Source organism: Athene noctua, chromosome Z, assembly GCF_965140245.1.
Source record: "Athene noctua chromosome Z, bAthNoc1.hap1.1, whole genome shotgun sequence".
Taxonomy (NCBI): domain Eukaryota; kingdom Metazoa; phylum Chordata; class Aves; order Strigiformes; family Strigidae; genus Athene; species Athene noctua.
Window position 1 is genome coordinate 11,434,127 of NC_134077.1, and position 10,729 is coordinate 11,444,855.

General features: G+C 55.4%; 1 protein-coding gene across 4 annotated transcripts; it reads right to left on the reverse strand.

Moving 5' to 3' along the window:
* Positions 1–1,239: 1,239 nt before the first annotated feature.
* Positions 1,240–10,487, reverse strand: FANCG (FA complementation group G). Of its 4 annotated transcripts, none has more exons than XM_074931933.1 (14): positions 10,388–10,487; positions 10,108–10,198; positions 9,267–9,398; positions 8,434–8,627; positions 7,579–7,732; positions 6,299–6,429; positions 5,785–5,931; positions 4,815–4,975; positions 4,530–4,596; positions 3,754–4,085; positions 3,537–3,592; positions 2,819–2,956; positions 1,806–1,938; positions 1,240–1,467 (listed from the first exon to the last, which is right to left on the reverse strand). In XM_074931933.1, the coding sequence occupies exons 1-14, from the start codon at positions 10,484–10,486 to the stop codon at positions 1,353–1,355; spliced, it is 1,950 nt and encodes a 649-aa protein (XP_074788034.1). In that variant the 5' UTR covers position 10,487; the 3' UTR covers positions 1,240–1,352. The 4 variants fall into 4 exon arrangements, with proteins under 4 accessions (XP_074788034.1, XP_074788033.1, XP_074788032.1 ...); XM_074931932.1 differs by having other exon boundaries at positions 2,819–2,962; XM_074931931.1 differs by lacking the exon at positions 1,240–1,467 and having other exon boundaries at positions 1,815–2,962.
* Positions 10,488–10,729: the final 242 nt, after the last annotated feature.

Here is a 10,729-nt window from a genome sequence, read left to right on the forward strand (position 1 = left end):
AAACCCCTTCCAAGCCCCGTTGGCGTTCAGAGGGTGCCGCAGCAGCTCCCACCTCTCGCTTCTGAGCTTTGTCATCTCGTTTTCTCTCTCCCAACTCACCCTTTGCCTTGCAGCTCCTGCCTTCCCTCGTGGGATGCAAGGCTCGCCCAAGGCTCAGCTGGTCACCCAAAATCAGCTGCGCCAGAGGCTGGGCAGGAGCAAGTGCCCCTTCCCCACCCTGCTCAGTGTCACAGAGGAGCCCAGAGACTCTGGGCTCCAAACAACACTGACAAGAGTACAAAGCCAGGATATAAGGCACATCTGTGGGAACACTCTAAAACAGAGAGTTATACAGCAGGTATGTTTACTCTGGTGGCGGTGTGCAAGGGGATTTCTCCACAAAACTTGCACACCAGCAGCCCATTTTACTAAAAACCGACAGAGTGTGGATATACATATTCATTGGATTATGTAACACAAATGTCCATATGCATGAGCAAGGCTGGGTTAGTTCAAAATGTCGTCGTCAGCAGTTTATGTTCTCTTTGCACCTGCGCGTTTGGCACCTCCTGGTGGGCATCTTCGGGAGGAAGGCTCACAGTCTTTCTCACCTTGTACTTTTCCTCAGAGCATGCACAGATTCTCTGAGCCAATTTCTTGAATAACAAGAGTGGCTCCTGCTGGTTTACCACCTCAATCTTATCTAAAAGCACCAGTATATTAAATTCTACTGCCCATATACAGCTATCTATCCATTACAAAGACTAAACTAGTTAGTGCACATCTGCTTTCCAAGGATATGTCTCTTATTTTTGCCAAACATAGTAATTCTTGATAAGTTTCCACAGAAAACTGCTTTGTTTTGATGAACCCACTAATCCTTGGTAAGCTTCCACAGAAGAGTCAGGGCAAGCAGGATTATTAAGATGTTCAGAGATAAGTGTAAGTTGTTATAAGTAAATAAGTTGCAAAGTAGGTGATCATTTCCTTCTATCAGTAGGACAGGCGACCTGACAACACTTTGTTTTATGAGACTGCCTGACTCTGCCACAACCTTCCTGGAGCCCAGAGCTTGCCCCACCACATAGAGCAGATGATGATGGTATCTCTGCTCTTGACCTCCCAAGAACCCAGGGCACAGCCCACGGGCTCACAGCCCCTCCAGGCAGTGTCAAGGTTTGCTTTGGAAAAAGGGCAAAAACTTCAAATAGAGCCAAGGCTTTTATCAGAAAAGATTTATTTTTTTTCAGTCCTTTGGGAATCCAGCTTTATCCAAGAGTCATTCTGAGTCTTAGAGGAGTCCTTAAAGGCCTTGTGCCAGCCAGCCTGATACAGGGAGACTTCAGCAGGTGGGGATGGGGAGACTGATCAGTTTAGCTCAGAGGGTCCTCTGTGGTCCTGAGGTAATCCTGTATGCTTCTGGCAAGAGAATCCATGTCTGGGAACATCGCCTGCTTCAGACACGAAACCAGGTACAATGGGAAGGGCCTGGAAGAGAAGGGAACGTTGCAGCAGCAAGGACTGTGGCATTCCCTTGCTGTGGTCTGAATAAGCCATTCGCTCCCCATGGGCAGTGCAAAGCCCCCAGTTCTGCCCCAGCCTTTGCCCTCCCATTTAGCTCCATGTCAGCATTTTGTGCCCCAGGGAGTCCCTGCTGAGCCACAGCCCGTGGCCCCTCAGAGCAGATGTGAGGGGAAGCTCCTCAGACACACCTGAGCTGCAGGTGCAGGCTAGCAGGAGCTGAACTGTCCCACAGTTTGAAACATGGGCTGCACTGCTGGAGCTCTCCTGTGGCCAGCTAAGATCCCACTTATCCCTCTACACACCTTCCCTGACGTTCCTGCTGCCCATCCTCCCCAGGGGGGCCCTGGGAGAACTTCTGCCAGTAAGCAGCCGCCTCCTGCTTTCGATTCAGTTTCCACAAGGCTTGCACCAGGTAGGAAGCAGCAGCTGGGTCACCTGCAAGACACGAAGTGGGGGGGATTCAGCCGTTAGCAGGGGAGGAGCAGGTCCCCAGTGTTGCTGTGGGTTGCAGGGTGTTGCAAAAGCAGCTTCAGAGCCAGACAAAAAAGGTGAGCAGAGCAGAGGTGATGTAATGGGGCGGAGACTGTCCCAGCTGTGTCACAGGCTCTAATTAACTCCAGGGCTGGCAGTGAAGGCAGATGGCATCAGCCCTGCGGCCCAGCCAGCCACACCTCTGTTGGGACAAGAGTTGGGGTTTTCCTTGCAGGCAGGTCTGCACCCCCGAAGGGAGGAAGCCTCAGTCAGGACTGGGACCAGCAGGTTTGGCAAATCCTGGTGAAGCTCACATCTCTGCAGCGTGTCAGCACAGCTAGAGCACTGAACAGGGGTCATGCCTGGGAGCAGCACTCAGCTGTGCTCAGGACATGTACAGCTACCTGCCCTGCTCCCCTCTCCACTGACAGGCCTCCATACTCAGCCTCTGGATGGCCAGGCATGAGCATGCTGCTTCCTAGGATGAAGCAAGACTCCAGTTCCTCTGTTCTGGGAAAGCAGACCCTGTCTGTGAGAAAGCTGGCTGTACCAGGCTGGGGTCTGAGCAGGAAGAAATTTCCAGGCTGTCTCAGGGCACAGGTTGTGGGCAGGGTTCTGATACACTCCTCTGACAATAGTTTTGGTGTGCCTCTCCAGGGCAGTGAGCGGGCCAGGCCCCACAGAAGCATTTCAAGTATGTGACATTGATTGCAGCTGTACTGTAGTCCTTGACATCCAAGTAAGTGTGGTCTAAAGCATAAGATCTTTCTGCTGAAGACAGAAAAGCAGCCCAGGACAAATTTGTGGAAATCCCCTCTGTTCCTCACCAAAATGAGCCTCTTACCTGGCAAGGTCTGCAAACCATAATGGAAATCCAACAGGGCTTCCTTGTGCCTCCCCAGCTCCAGGAACTGCACACCTCGCCCGATGAGAGAGAGCAACCTGATCTTCTGGAGCACCTCCAATTCTGGCAGGAGATTCTCTGGCACTGAAAGAACATGCACCTGGAGACAGCATCCTCCAGATATTCCCTCCCTTGTGCCAGCAGGCTGAGCCAGGTTAGCAGCCAGGACAGGCCAAACCTTTATTTGGGCTACACGTCTTCCAGCTCCCCGGGCCCCAGAAGGCAGAGCTCAGCCTCTCCACCAGGCTGGGAGAGGCCAGGAGGCGGCAAAGGGTGAGGAACACCAGGAGCTTGGTTCGTTACACGGCTGCAGTGAACACTGACCTCAGCAGCAGCCTGGCCTTTGCCCATCTGCACAAGTGGTACAGATCTCTTCCCTGAAATCTGGACTGGAGAAGCTTCCTGGTTCAGAGCCCATTTAACTGTCACTTAAGACAGCAGGGAAGGAGGCAGAGCCGAGGCCAAACCCTGTTCCAAGCAAACCAGCCAGTCCCTTCAGAGGCTCCAGCGTGGCAGAGAGCTCAGCACGCTGCGACAACCACCTCCTGCCAGAGGTGACACTGGGCCCAACACCTTGGTCCTGTACGTACTGTTGCCAAGCACACACATCCCACTGCAACCAGGCCCCTACACAGGTCCCAGCTGTGCAGCGTCCTACCTGTTAGTTCAGCACCAGACCCATAAAGCTGGACTCGTACGAGATCGCTGAGGCACCTGCAGGTGAGAGGATGAAGGAGCTTTGGTACAATTCCAGGGCTAGGAAGCTAGTTGCAGGTTGTCAGGCCAGCCCCTGTGCCACGCTGTGCCCTGCTCTGGCCCCCGACAGCCCTTGCTGCCTTCTGAGGAGGCCCCTTCTCCCAGCGAGGCTTCGTCACCTGCTGAATTGGGTTATGGCCTCCTTCCTCTCACCCAGGTTGGCCCACGCCCAGCCCTGGTGCAGGTATGCGGCTGTTCTCCAGGCAAGGCAGCACACACTCTCCTTCTTCTGGGACAGGAGTCCACCCGCCTGCCCTGCCCCAGGCGACGGGCACTCCTCCAGCCTCTCCTCCACTCGTAAGATCCGCGGGATGAGGTCAGTCGTCCGGCTGATGACCTCCTCGCACATGGTTATGGCATCCTGGTGCCTCCCAGCCTGCTCCAAGGCAGACGCTGCTTCCAGGAACACCTCAGGGATCCTGGGCAGACCTGAGCGACAATCTAGGGGCACCTGGGGAACAAAAGCGATGGCAGTGCTCAGTCACAGACCTGCAGAGCATCCAGCCAAGCAGACTGACCCTGTGCTTACTGGGAACCAAGAGCCCAGCAAAGCTCAGACCCACTCCCACAGACACTGGAGCCCATCGGAGAAGGCAGAAGCTGTGAAGCACTGACAGCTCATCAGAGTCAAGGCAGCAAATCCCTACTCTTGAAGGACATCCAAAACCAGGACAACAGCTGCTCCCCACAGCAAATGGGAAGCTGTTTCTCCAAATAGCAGTGGCAAGTGGTCTCTGGTGCGAATCCAAAGGCGGACATGCCACAGGTCAGAGGCACCACCCCCCACTTCGTTTCCTTCACATCTCAAACTAGACACTGAAACCTGGAGTCCAGGGCTGACACCCTGGACCTCATCTATCAAATCACCAAAGGAGCTCTTCACCAGGACACCTACCTGCTGCTGCAGACCCTCCTGAAGCAGAGCCAGAAAATCCAGGTAGTGTTCTACTGCATCAGCCTCCCTGCAAAGGGACAGAACATGGGTTGTAAGGAGCAGAGGGACCCCAAGAAGTTCCAACAGCCAGACAGAACCTGGACCACCAGCCCACAGGCTCTCCCTGTACCACACTCTGAGCAGACCTACAACAGCAATACTGAACTGGATGATTTCCAGGAGCACAGAGGAAAATGCAGAGCCCAAACAAGCAGCATATTGCAAGCAGACCAGAGGAGCTGTTACCTCCCATCCTGGAGACACCGCTGTGCCAGCAGGTACTTCACTTCAGAGGGGTGACGATGGCGAAGGATTAAATCTAGTATTGGTGTGTGGACAAGAAGCTCTGTTTGGATTAGGAAGTATGGACTAGAGGAAGCAGCTGCTGGACTTTCTTCTTCCAGAGCCTGTGAAACAGGAACAAAAAACTGTGGTCAACACCATGCTGGTCAAGTCGCGAACAGCTGCACTCATTTGCCACTGCTGGCATCTGGAGATGCCCCCAGACAAGCACAAGCACTGCACTTTCATAAGCACAGCTACACTATTCTCGCTTGCTACAACACAGCTGCTTTCAGGAAGATCCACCAAGATCACACAGGGACAGACAGATTTCTGATGTCCACATGGCATCAGATTTGCAAGATCACCCAGATCACCTCTGGTTTTTAGTTCAAGGTGCTCTGAGCTGCCTGGAACACCATCTCCCTTTGCAGCTGCAGACCGAGTTAGACCAGATCTTGGGCCATTCATAGTGAGAGATCCCTCTCTACAGCTGTGTTTGAATCTTACAGATTTCAAACAGCTGAAGAGCTAAAGACCTGCTCCTCCCAGGCAGACTAAGGTTGCTATGGATAACACACATACCCTCACAGCCACAATCTGCCTTTTAAAGGCCTCTTCACAAATACATACTTCATTAAGAGACGGAAGCTTTCTGACATGAGTGTAACCTCTTCTCCCAAGCCATCAAGAACATGAACAGCGACCCAAAGGTCTTGGCACGTCTAACCACCAGGTGCTGAGAAGGAATTTCTGATCTCACTGGGCTCCTTCCCGCCCACTGCTGAAGGCAGCACTATGGCTGGATCGCTGTAGTCTACTCTAGGGACCCTCCAGGGTCAAACAGCCCCCCAGAAGGCAGGAGCCTGCTTGAAAGCTCTGTGCAGGTTTTGCTGGGAAAAAATCAACCCAGAAGTACAGGAAGCAGACAAACCTCATTGAGCAGAGCCAGGGCCTGCAGCTCCGCATCAGTCTCCCCCAGCTCGTGGTACATTGCTGCCATGTGGGACAGGGCAGGAAGGCACTGGAAGTCTACCTGGAGGGCCTGTTTCAGGTGCTGAAGGGCTGTCTGAGGCTTGCCCTAGTTAGATGGAAAGAGGTCCACATTGCAGGGACATCTGGCTGACATCTTTACTGTTTGGCAGGATCCCGATCCCCACTCTGCTTCCCCAGTGCTCCCCACTAAGGGCAGCACTTTAGCCCAAGGCAGTCCTCCTCAGGCTGGTTTTTGAGCTTCTCTCTCTGCAGTGACCGTTTGCACTCAGCCAAAATCCCTACCTGGATTTTGCAGCTGCCAAAGGAGGCTGAAGCCACAACAAATTCTGCTCAAGACCTCGCCTTCCTGCAGCAGCCCAGAACCAGGCAGAGTGGACACCAGCCTGAGCCTTCCCACCCCACTCTAGGCTGCGTTTCCCCTCTCCCTGTGGCAGGAGAGGCCTGGCCATTACCATTCGCTGAGCACAGTAGCCAAGGCAGGTGTAGATCTGTGCCAGGACCCTCTTGGAGCAGAATCCTCCCGCAGCCTCCTGAAGGAGGGAGAGGGCAGTGGGGAAGTTCCCAGCCTCCAGCTCCTGCAGCCCTAGGACAGACCCAACATCTCAGCTCTGCGGCTCCCCTTCCCACCCCACCTGGCTCCCAAACAAGCGTATGTGCCCTTTTCTTCCCAGTGCCACAGGGACCTGCATGATCACCTCTGCACCCAGCGGTACACAGCAGGATGGTGCCAAGCTGCCATCTTTGTGTTGCAAGAGAACAAGTCAATCGATGGAGATGTCTAGAAGAAATAGCAACAGCATCCGAGCCCAGATACCAAGGTGCCTGCCCGGGCCCAGAACAAGGGCAGAAGTAGGTGCTGGGGAGGTCCACCTTCGCATTCACAGCAACAGCGGTGCAGATGGGGAAGCACGGGCAGAATCTCTGAAAGACTTTTTCCAGCACATCTGGGCCATTTTCCAGTAGGGATCCCAGTGCTGGGATATTAATTCATGAGCATTTATCATGAATGGTATTTGCTTTTCTTTCAGTCCCCATTTCAGGCTTTCCTCTGAGGCCCCTCTCACACGCCTACCTCACATTCACATCTGTCACCTTCCTCCTGGAAGTGCTATCGCCACTCTAGAGGCTTTTGAGAGGTCTGTGGGCAGGAGCTTCTGCCCCACCTCCTTGCAGGAAAGCCCTGCATCAGCCAGAGCACAGCAAGGCAGTGCTGGCTGCCCCCAGAGCTGCTGGGGTTGTCAAGACAGCAATCGAGGGAAAACTACAAGTGGAACAGATTTCAGCAGTCACACGAGATCAGTCACCTGCTGTAACACCAGGCTGCAAAGCTGCACAACAGCTCTGCATGGCTCTTGCAGGATCATAATCTAACAGGAATGATCTACTTGTAAGGCAGGTGCCAGAAGACAGACAGAAGAAAGGAAAATCCTCACAGGTCCCCTGCTAGCTTTCCACTTTATACAAGATCACTGGGGTGCCCAGACACCTACCTAAAGCCACAGACAGGCAGAGGAGCCCTGTGACAGTGCAGAGAAAGGCTTAGCTGGGGAAAAAGCAGAGCTCTTGGAATAATGAACAGCAAAGTTGAGACCCAGAGGCTCAACCCAGCCCAGAAAACCCCAAGGGCCGGTTTGCTTGGGAAGAAAAACCAGGATAAGGGCAGGGAGAGGGGGTCCTGGGACAGGACAACAGTGGGAGGCTGTGCTGGTGTAAGTATCTCCTCCACACAAACCTTGCAGAAAGGCTGCTGTGGTGCAGAGGATCTCTTTCAAGTCCTCAGTGCTCTGTAGAAGGGGCAGGGAAGGCTTCTCAGCAGGTACTCGCCATGCCTTGAGCAGGGAGAGGAGTTCATTCTCCCCCTCACGGCAGTGAGATCTTCCTGTGTCCTGTGAATACACAGAGAGAGAGAGAGCAGGGAATGCTGAAGGGAAGCAGGAAACACTGATCCCAGGGCATGGGGCAACAGAGGTCATATCAAATCCTTTGACCGTGCTCTCTGTGCTGGGGAGCAATGTCCTACCACCCCCTCAGTTCAGCTACAACCCCCTTGCTGCAATGACTCCTGAATGGCCCAGGGAAGCACCTCCTCACCTCAGCGCAAGCTGCACCCCACTGGGTGCCTGGCGAGGCAGATCCAAGTGCTGTTGGAGGGCATTCAAAAAAGGTGGGACCCCTCAGCAGCTTCACAATCAGCAGGGAAGGTTCCTCTGCATCCCACTGCTCACAGCTTGCTCCCTACAGGGGCTGCAAGTCCACCCACAGCCCCCTTCCAGCCTACCCAAGTGTCCCGTCTCGCACCTTGAGGTCCAGGGCCCCAACAGGTAGGGGATATTCTGGGACTCCTTAACACACTTGGAGCCATCAGGCTACGCTGGGACACCGGGGAGAGGATTACTCACGCTCAACTGGGCAGTGCTGGTGGGTTCAGGTCTCCAAATGCCACAGCAACATTTTGCAGAGTGGGGTTTATGACACAGTATTTATGCCAGCTCTACTTCCTTTAGTAAACCCACGGGTATTTATAACTGCGCAGATACTCCGGTGCAGGTGACCAGGAGCTGTGTGGCATCCGCCCGTGCCCAGTTACCTCAGCGTTGCTCAGGAGCCTGAAGAGGCTGGCAGTGCTTCCCAGGTGGCCGGCTGACAGCCACCACACGGCTTGCAGGGCACCCAGTCGGTGCAAAGGTGCCTGCAGCTCCTCCACAGTGACCTCCCGCAGCACCTTCTGCCACAGCTCCTCAGTGCTAAGATCCTGTCCGCAGGCCCCACAAGCCTCCAGAACTGGAAAAAAACAAACCCAAACAAGAAAAACTCCATCCATGACACAGCAGGTTGGTACCCTGTAACAGACACCCTCCCAAGAGGAAGAGAAAGCCTCTGTCAAGCACAGACTCCTCATTGCAAGGGGAGGAATGGGGTTTCAGGGCTGGTCCAGACTCAGCAGCATGAAAACCAAGCTGTCAGACAGTGGAGTTAACAGCTGCACACTCAGGAGACAACACACTGGTTCAGAGCTATGACTTCAGCTCTGCTGAGCCCTCCTGAGGTCACTTGCCCCCAGGCAAGAACAGGTCAACACTGCAGATCCTCCTCTGAGCTGCAGCCTATTTCAGTAAGTTTTCTTTGAAGCCAGCACACCATAATTAAACACTCATTTTGTACTGTCATTAAAATTTTGCTAGAGACTTAGCACCTTACATCTTGAAAACTCTAATTTCTCCTAAAAACCCTGGCCCATCCCTGCAGGTAGCAGCAGGCAGACAGGCAGCTGTACATCATGCCTGGCTGCAAGCCACCCCACCTCCAGTCCTTACCAGCAGAGCCAGGCTTCCCTGCTCACAACCCCCTCACCTCCAGCCAGTCACCACACAGCTCCAAAGCATGTCGTTGCCCTGAGGGGACCCCCTACAATCTCTTTACCTCTGAGGAGCCCCGGGTGTATTCCTTCTGCTTCTCCTTCCATGGCAGAGTCAGACGCTCCCATAGTAAAAAGCAGGGAGTTGTAGAGGACGGTAAGCTCCAGAGGCAGGGTGGGGAGGGCAGCTGGCAGTCCTGTGATCACAGCCAAGCCAACAAGAAATTGAGCTGGTTAAGGAAAACCAAACAGCCATCTGTGCTAAGGTGTCATCACCCGGCTTTGTAACAACAGAATTGTATTTTTTTGTTGCTAAGATTTAACAACTTTGAAATTGCAGTACCTAGAGAGACAACACATTTCACGTCTCCAGGTGCCGACACTGCTTCAGACATCCATTCCTCAGCTATCCAGGTGCTGCAGTCCTCCCGGACTGAGACCTTTCAGCTCTCCCAAAAGACCATCAAGAACCTGCCCTCTTCCAATACACACCCACCATGCCCATGCTGTCTCTCTCTCTCCCTCCCTCCCTCGCATCAGGTTTCCTCTATACCACAGTTGTGGCAGGGAGCCCCTTCCCCAGCTTCCCAGGACAAAGATTGACTCATTCTTTCCAGAAAGCCCAGGGTTTGCTCACATCCCCCAGCAAGGTCAGCTAGAGGTTGGGGCTGGGCCTTAATCCTTTTGCGGGCCCAGTTCAGCTTGGGGCAGCAGGGAGGTTTAAGGCCCCTCCCTCCAGCAATTTGTTTCCTCCGCTGGGATACCGGAGCTGCAGCCCGGTAAACACCCGCGCCCGGGAATCGGTGCTTCCACACGCACGCAACTGGAGTCCGCGGCGGCAACGGGTGGGAGGGTGAAGGCAAGACAGGGGGCAGGGCGGCCCCGGCCGGCCGAGCCGCCACTCACCCCGCATCCTCAGCAGCAGCTCCTCGAAGCCACCTCGCAGCTGTCGCACCTCCCGCGCCGCCGCTGTGCCGGCCCCCGAGCACCGCGCTGCCTGAAAGGGAGATGCTCACCCGCTGGCCTGGCGACGGGGCCGGCCCGGGCCGCGGCGCCCCTTCCCATCCCGCCCCGCTGCCGACGGGCAGGCTGCAGCCTAACCCCGAACGGCACCGGAAGCAGCGCGGCCGCGGAGGGAACAGCCCCGGGGCTCAGAGCACGGCGGGGCAGAGGGAACCCGTCGCACCCGCCAGCGCCTGGCCAGGGCCATGTTCTCGGCGTCCCAGGCCCGCAGGCAGCCCGGCTCCTGCACCACCCCGCGCCGCCGCTTCATGGCCGCCGCCATCTCCCGCGCTCCTCCCGCCTTCCCGCCGATTGGCCGGTGCCCGCCCACCCGCCACCATCATTGGCGGGCGGGGCAGAGCGGAAGCGGCAGTCGTCAAGGCAACAACGAATCGTGTTGAAGCGGGGTGGCGCCAGCCCAGCAGGACCAAACCTCTCCGCAGGGCGCAGGCGCCGGCCGCCGCGGGGGTAACCCGGCCGGGCCCGGGGGAGGGTCCCGCCTGCCCGCGGCCCGGAACCGGGGACG